Raw genomic sequence first — 19,715 nt, forward strand, 5'->3', positions numbered from 1 at the left:
GTATTAGAGCCGTAGTCTCCATCACCCAACCTAGAGGCAAGCCTCGTTCCAGTATCTGCCATGGAGAGGGGGGAGGAACATTTTCACTCCCAAACACCCTTAAGTAAGGGTCCTCAGAATTGGAAGAAGGCACATCCAGGTCCAGACCTGTCTGAAGCAGTAGTTTTCACCGTATCCCAGAAAGGGAATAATTTAATTTCAGTTTAAGTATTTATTAAGTCTCTAGTACCGTATGTGCCAAGAACTGCATTAGGTGGTACAGTTTCTACTCTCAAGGAGTTTATATTCCTTTGATTGCTGTGGTTATTCAGTCACTCCTTTTGACCCCATTTTGGGCTTTTATTGGCAAAGATACCGGGGTGGTTTTCTGTTTCCTTCTCCAACTCATTATATAGATGAGGAAACTGAGGCAAACAGGGTTGTGACTCTCCCAGGGTCACATAGCTAGTAACTGTCTGAGGCCAGATTTGAGCTCAGGAAGATGTCTTTCTGACTCCAGGCCTGGCACTCTATCCACTGTGCCACCTAGCTGCCCTATTCCTTTTATGGGGACACAATAAGTATACCTGCACAAGTAATTTTAACATACACACAAAATAAACATAGAATCCCAAGAATGTTTTTTGGTCTGCTGCTTTTCTGAAGTTCCAAAGTAGCAATGAACCAGAATGCTCCAGTGTTTTCTGGAGAACACCTGAATTGGGGGGAAAGAGGAACATTACTTTTGTGGGAATAATGGAAGATATCTTTCTTGTCCTAGAACTTTTGACTCTTAAGATCAAATCATAACTAGCTTAATTGAGCTTGGGAAGTCTCCAGTGCAGGAGAAATCAAACAGATATTTGGTATATACATAAGAGATATGAAATCCTATCAGGAAAGGATTGAGTATTCTGATTCAGAGGAACTGCTTCTGTTTTATTCCTCTCATCTGGTGAGTGGAAAGTGAACCAAGATCTTCAAGGTCTACTAAACTGTAACTTCTGCAAGAGCATGAATTGTGTGATATTCATCTTTTGACACCCCATCATAGAGACAGCATGGAATAGTGACTAGAGAGCTGGCCTTGGTGCCATGAAGATCCAAGTTTAAGGCTGTGTGAGACTGGGCAAGCCACTGAAAGTCTCAGGTCAAAAACCAAGTTGCAGAGAACATGCTGCCCTTCATTAGTAGAGTTTCTCACCAGGGAGTTCCCTATACTAAAAAATCACAGGTCCAGTTCTTGTCCCTGGTAATACCTTATACAGACATAAAAATCTTCTATTTCAATACCAAGTAGATTCTCTGTGAAGGATTTATTGAAAGATACTGTCAAGTACCACAAAGGAGGGGAATGTATGCATTCCATACCAGGGAAGGGAGTACCCATATTGATGAGATCACAGATCACTCAGATACTTAAGTCTATGTATGGATGACATGCTATTTGCAAGAACTTTAGTTTCCTTGTGTTCTACCGAGTCAAATGGCATGAAAAAAATTAATAGACAAGATCTCTACAAATCTCAGTCACTTGTGATTGTTCTGTTGTAGAAAAAGCTCATTTGTCCAGTTCAATTGCCTGTCTAGCTCATGGTTATTTTTTCATCAAGGATAACTTTGTCTCATGCACAGAGCAGTCTCAAATGAGATGAGAAAATAAGTGTTGATTTACAAAAGTAGCCTTGTTCAGTGACTGGGTATTAATATCAAATGAGGCATGAGAGGGAGATGTAGGCTCATTTAAGGTATTCTTCACAAATTATGTCTGGCTCAGTCTCTAGAAGATTCCTTATCTTTCAAATACTCCTGTTAGTAGGTGACAAATTAACTGTATTGAGCCCAGATCACTGTAATGGTAATGTAATTTTGAATTTGAAGATCCCTTTGTGTTAGCAAAAGTAGCAGGTACTTAGCACTTAGTAACTGATCAAGCCTCTACTGAGGAAACAGAAGGTATGAACTCCTGTCTCCTGTTATTGATGTAACAGGAAATTGGCTGAAGGAAGTACTTAATACTGTGTATATAAGAAAAACCCTAGAGAGGCACAGTCAGAATTTCCATGAGACTGAGATCTGGTGGCAGAACAGTTACAGAAGAATGGAGAACTGAGTCCTGAAAACCTGTGGTGGTGGAGCATCTTCTGAACATGATCCCAGGAGCCCAGAGCCAGGAGCCCAGGAGCCCAGGTGACTGAAGCATGACCAGGATGCTGAGACTTTGTTTGTGGCTTGATTTAGCCTTGAATTCCTTGGAGTGGAAATGATGAGAGATCTGACATGGACCAGATCCTGTGAAATTAAGTGTGGAGCAGGACCTGCCCAGAGAGCTGGTCAAGGAACTGGGAGCTGTCTGCCATTGAATCCAGGTAGAATCTGGGACCATGGAAGGGGATCCAGGTAATCTGAGAACAGACCCCAAGATGAAGAAAAGACCTCTCCTTGGGTACTGAGTAATTATGGAATTATAGTTTACTAGTAACCTAAGGGGTGGAAGATTTTGTATATGATACTTAGTAAGACTTTTGCTGAATAAGTGACTGATTGAGTTAATCAAGACTTTGCCCCAAGAGTGGAAGACTTTGACTGTATACTTTGATACTACTGATAAGCGACTGATTGAGTTAACTTAAGAGTGACTATTTTACTTTGAGACTATGTTGTGAATATTATATTGTGATTTTCTGTGACAAGTTGTTATATGGTGAATGCTGTGTTTTGAATTATGCTATACCTTGATTTTCCATGGATGTTTTGCTTTTGTTATAGAATAGAGTGATCACTATACTGAGTAATCAGAACCTTAAAAAAGCTGTTCACAGTAGCAGTTCTTCTGGAAAGCTTCTGTGCATGACATTAAAATCACTATCAAAAATTTTAAACAAAATCACAATTATTTAAGAGGTAAGTTTAACACTATGACCAGATCCATCAGAATACCTAAATGTCTTGAATGAAGTATGATTTGAGTTGGAAGAGACCTTAGAGGCTATCTAGTCCAACCTCTACCTGAAGCAGGAATGCCCTTTTCAACAACCCTGACAAGTGGCCATCCTGCTTCTGCTTGAATATTCCCAGTTATAGGAAACTCACAATAACTGGAGGTAGCCCTTTCCATTTTTGGACAGTATTAAATAGTGAGAATAAAAAAATGACCTTCTTGCAATTTCCACCCACTGTCAGTTCCATCCTCTGGAGCTAAATTGAGTACGTCTAATCCCTCTTCATTTTTTTTCCTGCTATAACAAAAGGAACTTTAATATTTTTTTACAGACATGGATGCATGGGAAAGCTCTTTTAGTTGGCTATGGGAATGAAAAATAAATAACATTAGTGTAACAGACCTAAACACTAGCAGTGCATTGGCAAAGTGGATTTAATCCAAATCAAGGCTCTGCTAATTATTCTCTGCAAGAATATTTACCTTCTGTTTCTTTATAGGTGAGAAGTGAGTAAATAATCTTATAAATATTATAGTAAGGACACATACTTTTAAAAATAGTCCATGAAAATCTTGTCTGAGATTTTTTTCAAAACACTGATATACAATCTTCATTCTGAAGAAAGTTACTGGTTCCTCTCTCCAGCCTTACCCATATAATTTTGAAATGAGAAATGAATGAAAAAATAAAGTACCTTATCTCCCTATCTTTTTGTTAGTTACAAGTAGGGAGAAAATGAAGGAACAAAACAGATAAAACATCATCAAGTAGAGAAATAACACTTTCTTTGCTTGAAACCAAAACTTAGGGTAGCGACACTGAGGCTCTCTGAGGAATAAGGAGAGGAAGTGATTTGTGGCTCTCAGACTTGTCTCCCCTGGTAAAGTACTCCCACTGTAAAGCCCTGTGGAGGCACTTGCTTAGTCTGAAGCCTTCACCTAGGGATAATACCAAGGTGTCAGTAGAGGCAGGAGGCTTGTAACTGTACCTGGGATACCTGACAACTTCTCTGGAAACATGGAAATTTCTATCCTTCTCTCTTCTCTGGCTAAAATCTCCATTGTAACGGATGGCTAGGTGGTGCAGTGAATAGAGCACCGGCCCTGGAGTCAGGAGGACGTGAGTTCAAATCCAGCCTCAGAAACTTAACACAAAAACTAGGCACCGGCCCTGGAGTCAGGAGGACCTGAGTTCAAATCCAGCCTCAGAAACTTAACACAAAAACTAGCCGTGTGACCTTGGGCAAGTCACTTAACCCCAATCGCCCTCCAAAAAGCAAAAAAACCCCAACCAAATAAATAAAAATGAAAAAGGGACAGCTAGGTGGCACAGTAAGTAAAACAAAGGCCCAGGGTCAGGAGGACCCAAGTTCGAGTTCAGTTCCCGCCTCAGGCACTTAACACCCACACAAAAAAACCAGCCAAGTAACCTTGGGCAAGTTACTTAACTCCAACTGCCCTCCAAAAGGCAAAAAACAAACAACAAACAAACAAACTCCATTGTAACTAAATGTCTTGAACCACCCCTATGATACTGGGACACAATGCCTCCTCTTCCAATAAATGCTGTGACCTGGACAAAAGGGCAACAGGTTACCACTTACAGAATTTCAATTTGTCATCTCTCCAGCTCTATATAAGCACTCCCTTCCCTGGCAACTTCTCTCTAGGGACTGATGATACTGGGCAGTAATCCCTTTTCATTGTGACAACCAGGAGCAGAGATAATTCTCTTAATGTAGTCAACATGTAGGCAATTCCTTAGTAACCAAGTGGCCAAAATAGACTCTAGCCATAGACTCAACATTTCATTTTGAAAAATGTCATCATAAAGTACCCATATACACGTTGGGCTATAAACTATAAAAATCAATGAGCATTTACTATCTACTGTGTACCAGACACCGTGCTAAATGCTGGGGATACAAAGAAGGGTCAACAAGATGGTCCTGGCTCTCCAGGGGCTCACAGTCTAATAAGGGACCTATGGACAAATTAGATGGAGGACAAATCATAAATAACAACCAGAAGGCACAAGCATTAAGGGGGAATCAGGAAAGGCATCTTGCAGAAGGTGGGACTTGAGCTGAGACCTGAAGGAAGTCAGGGATTCCAAGAAGTGGAAGTGAGGAGGGAGAGAGTTTCAGGCATAAGAGAGTCAGTGAGAAGGTCCAGGGTAGGGAGATGGATCGGTTCTGTAATGGTAATGTAATTTGAATTTGAAAATCTCTTTGTGTTGGCAAAGGTAGCAGGTACTTAGCACTTACTAATCATCAAGCCTCTGTAAGGGAAACAGAAGGTATGAACTCCTGTCTCCTGTTATTGACCTAACAGGAAGGGGCTGGCTGAAACAGGAAGTAGCTAATGCTGTGTATATAAGAAAAGCTCAGAGAGGCACAGTCAGAATTTCTTGGGACTAGCATCTGGTGGCAGAGCAGCTGCAGAAAAATGGAGAACTGAGCCAGAATTTCCAGAGAACTCGTGGTGGTGGAGCTTCTTCTGAACAGGAGCCCAGGAATCCAGGTGACAGAGGAACCCAGGAACCCAGGAGAAAGCTGAGGAAGCATGACCAGGATTCAGGGACTTTGTCTGTTTGTGGCTTGGTTGAGCCTTGAATTCCTGGGAGCAGAAATTGTGAAGGAGTTGAGATGGACTGGATCCTGTGAACTCCAGTGTGGAGCAGGACCTGCCCAGAGAGCTGGTCAAGGAACTGGGAGCTGTCTGCCATTGAACCCAGGTGACAGTCTGGTGAATCCAGGTAGAATCTGGGACCATGGAAGGGGATCCAGGGAATCTGAGAACTGGCCACAAGTCAAGATGAAAAGACCTCTCCCTGGGTACTGAGTAATGATGAAATTGTAGTTTACTAGTGACCTAGGGGTGGAGGGTTTGTGTATGATACTTAGTAATTGGTTGCTGAATAAATGACTGATTGACTAAATTTAGTGTGCTCCGTAAGTGGAAGACTTTGACTATTGTACTTTGAGATGATTGTTCTTTGTTCTAAATATTGTGACCACTTTGGTGAAAACTATGTGGCCATTTTAATGATAAGCTGTTGTGAATACTATATTGTGATTTTCTGTGATAAGTTGGAATATTGTGAATGCTGTACCTTGATTTTCTGTGGATGTTTTGCTTTGATTTGTTATGGAACAGAGTGTTCACTATACTGTGTAATAAGAATCTTAAAAGCTGTTCACGTAGCAGTCCTCTGGAAAGCTGCTCATACATGGCATTACAGTCTCATGTAAGGAACAGCAAGAAGGCCACTGTTTGCAGAGTAAATGCCAGGTTATGGAGGGACTGAAAAACAGATGATTTCACATTTGATCCTAGAAACAAAAATGAGCCAATGAAAGTGATTGAATTGGGCTGGGGGAGGGAGAGAATGGTCAGACTTGGTACTTTAGGAAGATCAAAGCTGAGTGCAGGATATATAAGCTATAAAAAAAAATATGTCATGTAAAACTTCTGTTGTCCAATTGTGCACAACTTTTCATGACTCCATTTGGGGTTTTCTTGGCAAAGACACTGGAGTGGTTTGCCATTTCCTTCTCCAGCTCATTTTACATAAGAGGGAACTGAGGTAAACAAGGGACACACGGCCTAGGGTCACATAGCTAGTAAGAATCTGAGTTCAGATTTGAACTCAGAAAGAGGTCTTCTTACCTCCAGGCCCAGCACTCTATCCACTGTGCCACCTAGCTGCCCCATGTAAAACTAGTAATAGGAAATCATGTATGTATAGACATACAAGGTACTTTAAAGGTCTGAAGGTATTTTGGAACTCAACATATTGGTTCCTAATGTCATAAAACCTTATGCTTCCCAACTTCTTTTCCCATTAAATTACAGTGGTGGAGGATTTACAGATTAAGTCTACAATTTTAAGGAAAGACTACATATAACCAACAATGACTACAAGAAGCAAACATTTATTAAATGCTTACTGTGTGCAAGGAACTGTGCCAGGCAATGAGGATACAAGAAAAGGAAAAAAGAGTCCCTGCCCTTAAGGGGCTTACATTCTCTAGGGAGAAACAAAGTGTAAATAAATAAGTAAATACAAGATAATGTGATGAGGGGGAGAGGACTAACAAGCAGGGGAACATCTTGACTAGGAGGTGGCACCTGAGCAGAGCTTTAAAAAGAAAGCTAAGAATTTCAAAAGGTGAAGGTAAGGAGAGAGTTGACTCCAGACTTGGAGAATAGTTGCCTATGTAAAGATACACAGATGGAGGCAGAGTCCGAGGAAGAGGAAGTTGGTCTATCTGGTAAGAACATATTTTGTGAAAGGCAGGAGTGTGAAATACGCCTGGAAAGGTAGGCTGCAGCCAGAAGTTAAGGAGTTTGTATTTAATCCTAGGGACAGTAAGGAGCCACTAGTGATTCTTGAGCTGGAAAGTGACCTGGTCAAACCTGTGTAGGTTTTGGTAGCCCTGGGCAAGATGGATTGGAGAGGGAAGAATATGGAAATAGGAAAACCAATGAGGTGGCTACTATAATAGTACAAGCAAGATGTGATAAGGGCCTGAACCATGGTCTTGCTGTGTGAGTGGAGAGAACAGAGAGAGATACTGTAGAGGCAGAATAGACAAGACTACGGAGCTGACTGGATATGAAAAATGAGGGAGAAGGAAAAAGTAAGGAAGAGAAGAGACATTAAACATTTTTTGTCTACTTTATTTCTTTCTCTACATTAAGTTAAGCAATAAGGCAACACAGTAACCTGTCATTAACAAAGATCAAGACAGAATGCCTCTTATTCCCCTACAGGGAATAAATGAGATTTCCGCAAAAATTTGCACAGGATTTTGCTGGAGTCGCTCCTAAAAGCATTTAAAGGAAAATAAACTTTGGTGGGCTAAATAAACCACCATTCTGAGTTAATAGCTCTTGGTTTCCAAATAATAGCTAATAATTGTACCAGTAATATTAATTTTTCCTGCAGTGATAGACAGTGAATAAGTACTAAAGAATCTTTCATGTAATCGAGGACAGAACCCCAAATTCAATAGGTGTAGTAATTGTTGGACCACTTCCACAAACACACTTATACCAGTCTGCACTAAAAACTATTTCAAGGAAACATTATGCCAGTTATCATTGTTATTTTGCAAGTTAATCTGGATTCTGAAGAAAATCTTTATGACCAAAGCATTTAAGTGTTCTGTTATATATGGGGGATGATAGTAGCAGTTCCTATTATCTCAACATAACATTTAAGAATAAATACCAGCTATATTTTATAAACTCATGCTTGTACAACTGTGTGTAATCTATGCACATTTACAAACACATTAAGGTATTTTTTTTCTTGATACCCATTCCCTTCACCAGCGAATATGGTACAGTGCCATCACAGCAGCCTTTCTGACAGTGGAATGAAGATGAGAGAATTCTAAGACACTAAAACACAAGCTTTTCCTGTTGTCTGCCAGTTACCCACACTTCCTTTTTCAAACTGCTAGGCTGTGTTTATTGTCAGTGTTTAATAATATATAGGGAAGAACATTTTCCTTTCCACTGTGGCATATTTGCTGCTCTATAGGAAAAACAGTCAAACACAACTGGTATACTCTAGATAGTAAGTTTGTTGCACTAAGTTTTATTCATTTCATGGGGCAACAGAGAAGTCAAAATGCCTACTGGCATTCAATTATCAAATCAGGAGATGGCCTCAAAACTGACCTTTAAAGGTTCACTCTGAAACAGACACTCATCTTTCAAGAAAAACACAAGCCCTGTCAGAATTTAATAACACTATGGGGTGAAGGGTGGGTTTTGTGGCATGTTTTACTAAAGGTCTCATTTTCAATTACAGCAACCCAACATAGCAATTTAGCTCTTAAAATGGAGATTTAGCTTACCGAGTACAAACTGATGAAGTGAACCACTAGAGCGTGTGGGACCTTTTTGTCCACTTTATTTGCCAAAAATCAAATTAACTACCTGACAAATTCTAGGTGTAAACACCAGGAAGGGGATGGATGGCAGTTTATGTTATGTTCATTTCTGGATCTATGAGAATACAGTTACTGATTTTTCCCTTAAATTTCTGGAAAGAACATAAATTTATGACATGCCTAAAAAACTAACCTTTAGAGTTTTAAGCATACTGATCTTATCTGCTTGAACTTCCTTTGGGCTCTGGGAAGTTTCCAAATGCCAAAAGCACTTGAGGTTCCCAAATACTGAATTAAAAGAAACAGAGACTAAAAAGGGAAGGAAAAAAAAATATCACTTCCCCCAGCAAAATTTTTTGCAACACTTAATTAAATTTATCATCCTTGGACTTGTACTTGCCTGCTTTTAAAATACTTCTTTAAAAGAACACATTCTATCATTTATTATCAGGATTATTTATCAGCAATCTTGTAAACGTCAGGTGTTTCATTTCACACTGTGAACAGAACATGTTCCTAACAAAAATGCAAGCAATAGCTGCTTAAGAATCAGAAATCGCTCAATCACTAGGCAAGCTACCACAGACATGCCAGTTCTGAAGTACATGGTGGAAGATGTTTAGGGAAATGGAGAGATCTATTTAGACAGCTGAAAAATTTTCTGCTGGAATGCACTGAACAGCTGGTACATTAACAGTGTTCTATTTCTAAATATTGGCCAAATAACAGCAGGCCCATTTTGGGTACTGCTTGAAGCTTCTTCTGTAAGATTCTGATCTGTATTCATAAAACTGGTTTGGAGATAGAACAAGCAGTACTTTGGGGGCTGTGAAGCTAATACCACTTTAGCAAGAGGCAGTAACAGGCTTAAAATGGCCACCTTTGCTCAACTAGTGCTATAGTGCAAAGTGCACAAGGGCTGTGAAGGAGTCAAAAGATTTACATGGTGAGTATTACAGCAACGGGAGAAAGAACTGTAGTCATTCAGTGTTTCCCACTCCCCTGACAGAGATCAGTAGTGTATGTGTATAGCATAAGTGAGGCCTAATGAAGTTGTGGCTTCAGTGGTTTCAGTATTTCCAGACGTTCCATTGTGGTGTCAGAATCTCCATGCTGTCTTTTGAGGTTTGATCATCACTGGGGTCCATCATGGGAGCAGTGGGCCGAGACTGAGCTCCACATGCTGGGTGAGCCAGATGACTTCAGAGCCCTGATCACCCTCCTCAATAGGGCGAATTGGAGCTGCCAGGTTTTTAAATTCATGCTTCATCTTAAAACATACGGTTACTTCGCCTTCCTCCCATTGTGGGGTGACTTTGATGAAAATGCCCACTTTGTTGGCTTTTCTGAAGGCTATGATGCTATTAGAGGAAGCAAGCAGAGTATTAAATTGAAAGCCAAAATTCTAGGAATCATGTTGGTGATGGTACCAAATAGTTCCTAAATGATGAAAAATAAGTAATCGCTCCCCATTTATTATCCCAAGAGCCTATCTAGTTTTAAAGGCCACAATGAAAAGTATTTAACTGCAGTCAGGAACTGCTTTAGTAAAATGCCATTCTCCTAAACTTTTCAGTAATTTTAACAGCTCACAGCTTTTAATCTAATTTCTACACTGGGGGTCAGTAAACTACCACCCATAGGCCAAAGTCTGTTTTTGTATGGCTTGTGATTTAAGAATGATTTTTACATTTTTAATTACTTTGTTGATCTCTGTTTCAAATCATCATAAAAGGACCACTTTTTTTCTAAAGAGCTTAAAACTTTTTACATATATGGACTAATGCTTAAAACCTTATAATATCTCTACAAGGCAAATATTAATAGTCAAATAATAGTATGTGAAATAGGAAAAATGTAAATTTCTTTACTTTTTGCACTTTCTCACAAGCCATGTGGAATTTTTATATTTAAAACTCTTACTTTTTTTTTTCCTTTAAGCAATTGGGGTTAAGTAACTTGCTCAAGGTTACACAGCCAGTTATTATTTCTGGGTGTGTGCTGAGTATCTGAGCCCGGATTTGATCCAGGTCACCCCGACATTGGAGCCGGTGCTCTTACTCGCTGAGCCACCTGGCCGCCCCTAAGCAATTGGGGTTAAGTAACTTGCTCAAGGTTACACGGCCAGGTGTTTCTGGGTGGGTGCTAAGTGTCTGAGCCCGGGATTCGATCTCCAGGTCTTCTCAACACTGGAGCCCGTGCTCTTACTCGCTGTGCTACCTGGCCACCCCAAAACTCTTACTTTTGAAAAGTAAAAGGACACTGTTCAATCATCAATATTATGCTTAGAGAATTCAGGAATTCTAATATGGGGCTGTGAGTAAATTTGATATAAAATATCTGCATACATTTATAATATTAATTTGAAGAGACCTACATGTTACAATAAAAAAGGGCAAATTTAAGATCTATTAAATACAATGCCATGAAACCTCTACCTCAGATTCTATTACTTTTTGAATCTGTGGCAATTTAGAAAGGGATGCTACTGAAGTGCACTATTTTAAAAATCCTAAATAACTGTAGTTGAGGGTTGTTACATTCACTACTATCAAGAATATTAATGAAATTACATGTAAGCAAAAACTTCCTAATAATTAAGATTCAAAAGTGTATCAGGATTGATGTGCTGCCTTAGGAAGCAGCAGCTTCCTCCTCCTTAGGGATCTTTATTAAAAACAACTTACTGGTGTGAAACCTACTTTTACACAGTGCAAATTATCAGGACAGATAAGATCCTAAGGGAAATATTTAACTTAGATGGTAGCAAACTATTTCCAAATACTTTTGAAATATCCATTATGAGCAACTCATGTATTAATAACTCCTGTTCATCCATTAAGTCAAGCAGATCCACTAAGGGTCTTTTACTATTGAGTATTTATTAGTTTAGTTTGGATGTACTTGAAAATAATAAAACCGAGTTTATTATTCTGTAATTCAGACCATATAGTCTCTCCCTACTTGTTAGTATAAAATAAGATTTAAATTAATTAGCACAATTTATAGCTTATATATTGATATTAGGGACATATGCATATGTGTGTGCATGTGAGTGTTTACATGTATGTGTGTGTGTGTGTGTGTGAAATGAACAAATATGGCCTACTGTATGGAGCAGTATATAACAAATTTACTTTGCATTTAGTAGCCAGCTCATAACCTTATGAGTTAGACAAAATTTTCACCTTTAAAGAAAAGAAAACCAAAAAATAGAAGAGATAGTCACTATGTTGCCATAGGAAAACGGCTTTTAAATTCAGGCTGATGGCCTAGAAGGTCTCTGGAGAAGCCTAAAGAGGGAACTGAGCAAATATGACTCAAGTACTTTCTGGCTATTATAATGAATTTATTCTGCGGTGGAAGTCCCACTAGTTTTCCCCTAATCCTCTCTATCTTCCTTTTCTAGAGAGCAAAGACAAAATTGAACTGCTCAGTAGAGCCTGAGAAGTCTGAGGAGCCTCAATTGGGAGGGAAGTCCCTCCTATTTCCTATATTAAATATACTGTCCAAACACTATTGTGCCTTCCTCTCCTCCCAGTTGTAATAGTAAAATCTGAGCATGCATATAGAGAAAGTACATTGCATACTTCATTAGTATACTCTAGACCTGGGGTGGGCCTTCTAGGTCCTTGGGTGTAGCCTTTTGACTAAGTCCAAGTTTTAAGAACAAATCCTTTTATTAAGGCGATTTGTTCTACAAAGTTTGGATTTCATCAAAGGGCTGCACTTGAGGAACTAGAGGGCCACATGTGGCCTCGAGGCTGCAGAATTGCACCAAATGTATTAAGTATCTCAGCAACCTGCTGTCTAAGATTTGTTGAGAATTGGGGCAAGGAACCAACTTCTGAGTCTGTTACCTAAACAGAAGAAAATTATGTGGATATATTTTGTACAGAGATACTGAAATGGGGATGTATCCACTCAAAAGGGAGATATTTGGTAACTCTGGCCTAATATCTTTCCATAAAGAGCGTATTTTTTAAAAATTTAGGAGACATAGAACATTAATGTCATTTTCTTAACCAATGCCAGGGAGAATTTTTTTAAAAGAGACCTACATGTAAGTTCAATTATCTCTTTGGCTAAAATGTTGTTCTTTTCTGCTATGATTTTATTGGAAATGCTGAAAAAGTTTAAGTGATACATGTTCAGGTCAAGAGCATCATGTATGTAGCTTTTACCAGCCAGGCACAAGGTTTCTGAGATTCCTATCTACTGAATATGTTCAAGGGAGAAAAGCCCAAAGATTCCAGTTGGAAATTTTGAGGGGTGGCCCACGTCCTAGTCACCCAATAGCTACTTGGGAAGAGAGAAGAACTCACTCAGGGTCATCCTGAAAATCCTGGGGCTCGGCTAATTCATCATATTCTGCGGCTGCATCCTTGCCGGCTAGAACAAGCTCCTTGGGAGGAACAACCACCTGAAATGTGACATGAAGAAAATGACACTCCTTAAAACGTCACTTTTCAAACTGTGCTGACCTATGTATATAAAACTTGGAAAAGCCATAATTCCCAAATATTCATATACTTTAAATATTTAAATGATCAGATGCTTTACACATGATTTAAAACCAAAGCAAATCAAACTTGTTTGCCTGAGTCCAGCGTCAAGTTTATTGTGGAAGAGGCACAAAGGCAGAATCATAAGCAACTCTGAATCCTCTATTCTAGCTGGGGACGGAGGGTCTAAGACATCTACGGTGAGTGAAATCCCCAAATTACACAGAAACCTGAATCATTTGTTTTATGTTTCCTCCCATACCAAATCTGTTACTGGAACTATTAATAAGAATGAAGAAGTGACAGTTTTGACTATTATTTCCTCCATCTGACAGAAGCACCAAAATGCAGTGCCAAAAATCAAACAGTAAAAGGAAAATATAGCATACAAATTACCAAGTAATTTTAAGTTAAATGAAAATGGAGGCCTTCCCCTTCTCTGTCCTTATTGCATAATGTTAAAATGTCAGATTATTGGCTAGTAACAGCTTATGCTCAGTGAGAAGCTTTTGGTTTAAAAAGTCAAGTGTGAAGTATATTACCACATATGAAAATATAAAAAGAACAGATATTTCTACATGAATGATACCCAGATCAAATTGGGTCTTTCTAGGCAAAGTCAGAATATGCTAAAGTCAGCATTAGACAGTTCTACCTTTGCAGTACTATTGATGTTATCAGGGTCTCCCTCTTCACATTCCGACAGTATAACGTGGGTAAGGTTCTCCACTGGGTTTGTAAGAGTCAAAAGGACCTGGCTCTCCTGAAGAACAATAAAACATGCATGATAAGACTATTCAGGCAAACATTCTGTAGATTGCTAATATTGCTGCCACTCTAAGGGACTGGACTTGAGTTCCAGAAAACATCAAATTGTTCTTGGATAGTCTGTCAGACACCTCAGCAAATCATCCTTTTGTTTGTTCCAAACTCTAATCTGCTCACCCTCTTGAGTAGCCCGTCTACATCGCCATGGGCGTCACTACCTCTTTTGTTACACATAACTGCAACTTTTACTGGCCCTTCTTAGCTACTGCTGTCAAGAAACATGAAGAGATGTTATCACAGCTGATCTCACTCCCTTTTTTGTTGGACCAAACTTCCTGCTCTTCTCCATCAGTTTCCTCCCTTCCTCCTCTATACCCTTAATCCCCATCCAAAAAATAATCATGGAACAGCTTTCATTTTAACAGGCAAGATGCTCTCTAAAGGCAGCACTCACCTTCATGTAGCGTAGGTTGGGGATTGACATGATTCTGACTTCTGGGATATAATTGCTATCAATAAATAGGAAATAAATATGAAGAAAACAAATGACCATTAATTTATCTAAATTTGATACAGTTTTGATTCTAATGAAATTTTGAAATAAATTCAACAATTACTTAAAGCAGGAGTTCTTAAATTGGGGTCAGTGAATTTCTTTTTCAATATTCTGATAACTGTTTTTCAATAGTATTGGTTTCCTTTGTAATTCTATGTATTTTATTTTAAGGTTTTAGAACCATTCTGAGAAAGAGTGCACCACAGGTGTCACTAAACTTCAAAAGAGGTCCATGATACCAAAAAGGTGAAAAATCTCAGTCTTAAAAGATCTCATGAGGTATTTGGTCAAAGCTGGAGTCCATTTTTTTTTTCTAGCTAGCACAGATAAATTGAGAATTTTCTAGTTAAGACATGAAAATTTTAATGAATTAAAGTATCACTGTTCTAGAGAACGCTGAGAGGACATGAAAGATAAATGTAAAGAACTAATATATTCAAGGACAAAACCCAGTCTCCATTGGAGAAAGTTAAAGAAAATGGATATTTTAAAAGACAACATACACAGAGTAACAATAATAACTACAATTTGCATTTATATAATAGTGCTTTAGGGTTTGCAAAAGACTTTATATATATTACCTCATTTGATCTTCACAAGAGCTCTGTGAAATAGGGGGTGTAAGATGATCCCCATTTAAAAAAGGAGAAAAAAATAGAGTTTCAGAAGTTAAATGCCTTGTACGAGGTCATACAGGAAATGTCAGAGCTGGGAATAAAACTCAGGTCTCTACTAACTCCAAGTCTAGCATTCTACTCATTACACAATGCAAAAATGTTGTCAACCTCAATAATAATTAAACATAGCAAAAAAAAAAAAACCAAAACAAAACCTCTCAGGCACTACTTAACAGCTACTACAATTGCAAAAATAATTAAAAGTGACAAAACCCAATGCTTTTGGAATTGTGGTGAAATAGATGTACCTATATATTGCTGGTAGAACTGCCAAGTGGTAGAATCTTTTTTGAAAGGCAAACTCGAGGCACAAAACAATGTCACAAAAAGTCATACCCTGTGACTATTATTTGGACTATATCCCAACACTGTTATAAGGAAAAAAGAGATATGCTTACAATTAAAAAAAAAGATATGTGCATATGTTTGTGTGTATATATATGTATGTATGCATGCATGTATATAAATATGTGTATATCAGCACGACTTCTTATTTCAAGGAACTGAAAAAAAAATCTAATTGCACCAGTGAGTGAATGCTATATAAAAATCAATGTAATAAAATACTATACTGAAATTAAATGTTATAATTGGAAAGATGTATATGAAGTAAATGAAGCAGAGAAAATGGAATTAGAAGAATAGCACAGACACTATCTAAAAATAAAAATGTATAAACAATTACAGAAATGAATGGAAATGGATAGAGAAAAAGAAACTAATAAGCTGTTATGGACAAAATGTACAAGGAAGTTCATTTTAAAATACAAAGAGTTGCCATTTTTGTTTAAAGTTTATAATTTTAAAAAATTAAATGGTATGAGAAACTTGTTCAAATGCTATAAGGAGTTCTAATAGAGTTAGTCATTTGATCACACAAAAAATACCCTGGGGCAGCCTGACCTTTCAGTTACTAACCACGTCATTTGAAGCTGCTGTGTGTATCTAGTCTGCCCAGCCCTATTTCAAACCCTTGTATATTTACACATATCAATCACAGCAAGGGCAAGAACAGAAGGCTGCTATTGATATGATTTGATATTTAGCTGCATGTTAAAATTGGAAAAAGGCTCTTCCTGGATTTCATCTTGTCCAGTACTTCCACAGTTCTCCCACATCCTGCCAAAGATCCAGAATTAAATAATTGCAGCAATGTTTTTTGTCTGCAGACCTGTGATTTCATTGGTGTAAGAAACTATGGGTAAGGAAACTCCTTTTACCAACACAAATCAGCAACTGTTCGTTTCAGACAGTTGCCTGCAGTACACTGAAGAGTGAAGTGAGTTTCTCAGGGTGACAAAGCCAGTATGCATCAGAGGGAGGACTTGAACCCAGAACTTAGACTGCTCTCTATCCACCACACCTAGCTACATAACATTCTATATTCCTGAAAACATTCTCATATTTATGACTTTGTTTTCGCCTCAAAACAATTCTGTAAAATAAACAGGGCATATATTATCTCCATTTTATAGATAAGGACAGTGAGGTCTAGATATATTACATGATTTGCTGAAAGATAAAGAATATAAGAGACAGAGTTAGATATAAATCTAGTCCTCCCTAACTGGTAGTTTAGTATACTTTCTACCATGCTACGCTCAATCTTTTTAAAAAAAATCATAGCATTCTCTTATTTTAAAAAGGCTTTTAGACCAGCTAGTTAAACCTAGAAATTATTTAGGGATACAAAAATAGGAAGATTATTAAAAAAAACAAACAAACAAAACCCATGAACTTCTAACCATAAAGAAAAGACCATTTATACAGAAAATAACACACCACCAAAATACTCACACAGCAACAAGCTGGATTTTGAATTTGATGGATGTTGGATTGAACTCTGGTTTACTCAAATTATGTTCACATTTCTAAAAAGGAAAAAGTCAAATATTTAATGTATAACCCAGAAAAATAAACGATCCTTATTGATTGAGGCCTGTTGTTTTCTTGGAGAGCAGAATTTACTAGTTTTCAATAAACTAACAAATACAGTAAAAGTGATACATTTGAGATGGGGGCAAATATGATCTTATCTGAAAAAAATTCCAAAATGAAAAGGATAGAATATTAAAAACAAACCTTTTTAATATTTAATATTAAATTAAATTTAAAAATTTAATTAAATTAGTTTATTTAATTTTACTTAATTATTTAGTTAAAAATTAAAATTTAATATTAAAAACAAAAATTACTATGAAATAACACATATATGAACCTAGCATTATGTTTTTTAGTAATAACTCACAAGGAATACTGGTATCTGCTTTCTAGGAATATACATTCTAAAATGGGTAACACTGACACAAAAAATAATTAAGATTTGCAGAAAGACAAAGCAACAGAAATTAACAAGAAGAGAACTCAGTGACTGCATAAAGTGCTGAAGAAATGGAACTGAGAAAGCTAAAATGATTTGGCCACACATATACTCAGCCATTGGCAAAGGAAGGACTAGAATTCAAGTCACCTGAATTCTTTATCTTCCAGAATAACAAAACCTTGAACTTCCACATATTCAATTCAACAAACATTTATTAACATTCAGTTGTAGAAGACATCAAGGATACAAGGATAAATATGACACAGAGCCTACTTTTAAGCAGCTTACTTTCCAATGAAAGGGGACAGTGGAGCCAACACATACGCAAATAACTAAGACACAAGGAAGAGAATGCTAAGTACAAAGCGATTTAATTCTAGGGAACGTATGAGAAATTTGCATGCCTATGTATACATCTATGCATCTGTCTTTGTGTCTATCAATCCAGAAGGACTATTTTCAACTAGAGAGAAGATAGAGGGAGATATCAGAGAAGATTTCAGAGAAGAGGTTTTACTTGAGGTGGGTCTTGAAGGAAGAGATTTCAATGGAGACACATAAGGGACAGACAATCCATTCTAGGGATGGAGGATGGATGACATGAGCAAAAGCAGGGAGACGGGAGAAGCAGGACAAGAACGGAGGAGGAAAAGCTCAAGTTGGCTACGATATGATTCAGTACATTAGGGGGAATAGTAGGAGTCAGTGCTAGAAATGGCTGAAGTTAGATTGTGAAGGGTCTTGGAGGGGATGATCAGAAGTTCTTATTTTATTCCACAGGCAGTTGGGAATCACCAAAAGCTTTTGGACAGAATAGTAATGTTATCAGAGTAATGCATTAGGAAGACTTTCTGGAACAGTAGCCTGAAAGACTGACTGGAAAAGGGATAATCTGGAGGTAAGTAGACAAGTCAGGAGGCTACTGCGATAGCCTGAGCAAGAGGAGGTAAGAGACTAAACTAGGGTGGCAGGAATGGGAAGGAGAGAACTGTTTAAAAATAAGTGTGTGGTGAGAGTAAAATGGATAGGAACTAGCAACTGACTGGATGGGGTGTGAAGGCAAGGAGAGATGAAAAGGAAAAAAATCAAAGATGATGCCAAAGTTTTGAGTCTCAATCAGTGAGAAGATGGTGGCATCATCAAAAGAAATAATAAAGTTAAGAGGTAGGGTAATTTGGAGAGAAGATAAAGAACTAAGTTTGAAGTAACAGTGAGACACTGAGTCGAGATATCTAGTAGGAAACTAGAAATTCACAGCTGGAAGCTGGGCCTTGAGAGGTTAAAGATGGAAATAAAAATTTGGGAGTCATCTGCATAAAGATGTTAAGTAAAGTCACAGGACTGAATGAAAATGATCAAAAGAGAATGTAGGCAGTTACAACAAGAGAACAGATTTAGTGAAATACCTACTGTTTAAGGGCAGAAGGAAGATCAGGATCAAACAAAGGTGACATCAGAAATGATCAGAGACATGAGAGGAAAAGGGAAAAGAAACCATCAATAGGGAAGGGGTAGTCAAAATGTCAAATCTATTATCAGAGAGGATAGCAGGGACAGAAAAGAGACCACTGAACTCAGCAATAAAAGTCACTGTTGGCCCAGAAGAGGTGTTTCAATTAAATGATGGAGATAAAAGCTAGGTTGCCAGCAGCTAAGGAATGAGTAGCTGATCAAGCAGAATTATCAAATCAAGAGTCCAAATGTGGTATTTTATGTCCTCCTATCTTGGACTATCCTTTCTTTCCTCTAGGCCTTATCACACATTCTCTCTACTGCCTAGAATGGTCTTTCCTTACATCTCTGCCTTGTGATGTTTCCTTCAAAATCCATCTCAACTTCTGTTTCTTTTTTTTTTTTGACCTTAAGACCATCTTTATAAAAAATACAAATCAATCAGCCCCTCCCAGGGACAGTTCTAGAGAACTGGAGGTAGTAGCAATGGAAAGGGAGAGGAAAAAAGAAGGGACCAGGGAAAGGAGAAAGTTTCAGAGAAAAGAAGTGGGGGTAACAACTTCTGTTTCTTTTACAAAGCACAGTGCAATGCAAAAAAGATGCTT

The 19,715-nt window shown here is 38.0% G+C and overlaps 1 protein-coding gene across 2 annotated transcripts in view; it reads right to left on the reverse strand.

Moving 5' to 3' along the window:
• Positions 1–7,590: 7,590 nt before the first annotated feature.
• DCTN4 (dynactin subunit 4) overlaps positions 7,591–19,715 on the reverse strand; it is a 38,096-nt gene continuing 25,971 nt past the window's right edge. For both annotated transcript variants that reach the window (XM_069102620.1, XM_069102621.1), the window contains exons 9-13: positions 17,133–17,206; positions 14,557–14,611; positions 13,990–14,097; positions 13,155–13,252; positions 7,591–10,190 (exon numbers count right to left, since the gene is read on the reverse strand). In XM_069102620.1, coding sequence (XP_068958721.1) covers positions 9,977–10,190; positions 13,155–13,252; positions 13,990–14,097; positions 14,557–14,611; positions 17,133–17,206 — 549 coding nt within the window. In that variant the 3' untranslated portion in view covers positions 7,591–9,976. The remainder of the gene's footprint in view (positions 10,191–13,154; positions 13,253–13,989; positions 14,098–14,556; positions 14,612–17,132; positions 17,207–19,715) is intronic.

Source organism: Petaurus breviceps, unplaced genomic scaffold (genome assembly GCF_028583685.1).
Source record: "Petaurus breviceps papuanus isolate PSGF00001 unplaced genomic scaffold, PetGlider_PUasm1.0 551, whole genome shotgun sequence".
NCBI classification, from domain to species: domain Eukaryota; kingdom Metazoa; phylum Chordata; class Mammalia; order Diprotodontia; family Petauridae; genus Petaurus; species Petaurus breviceps.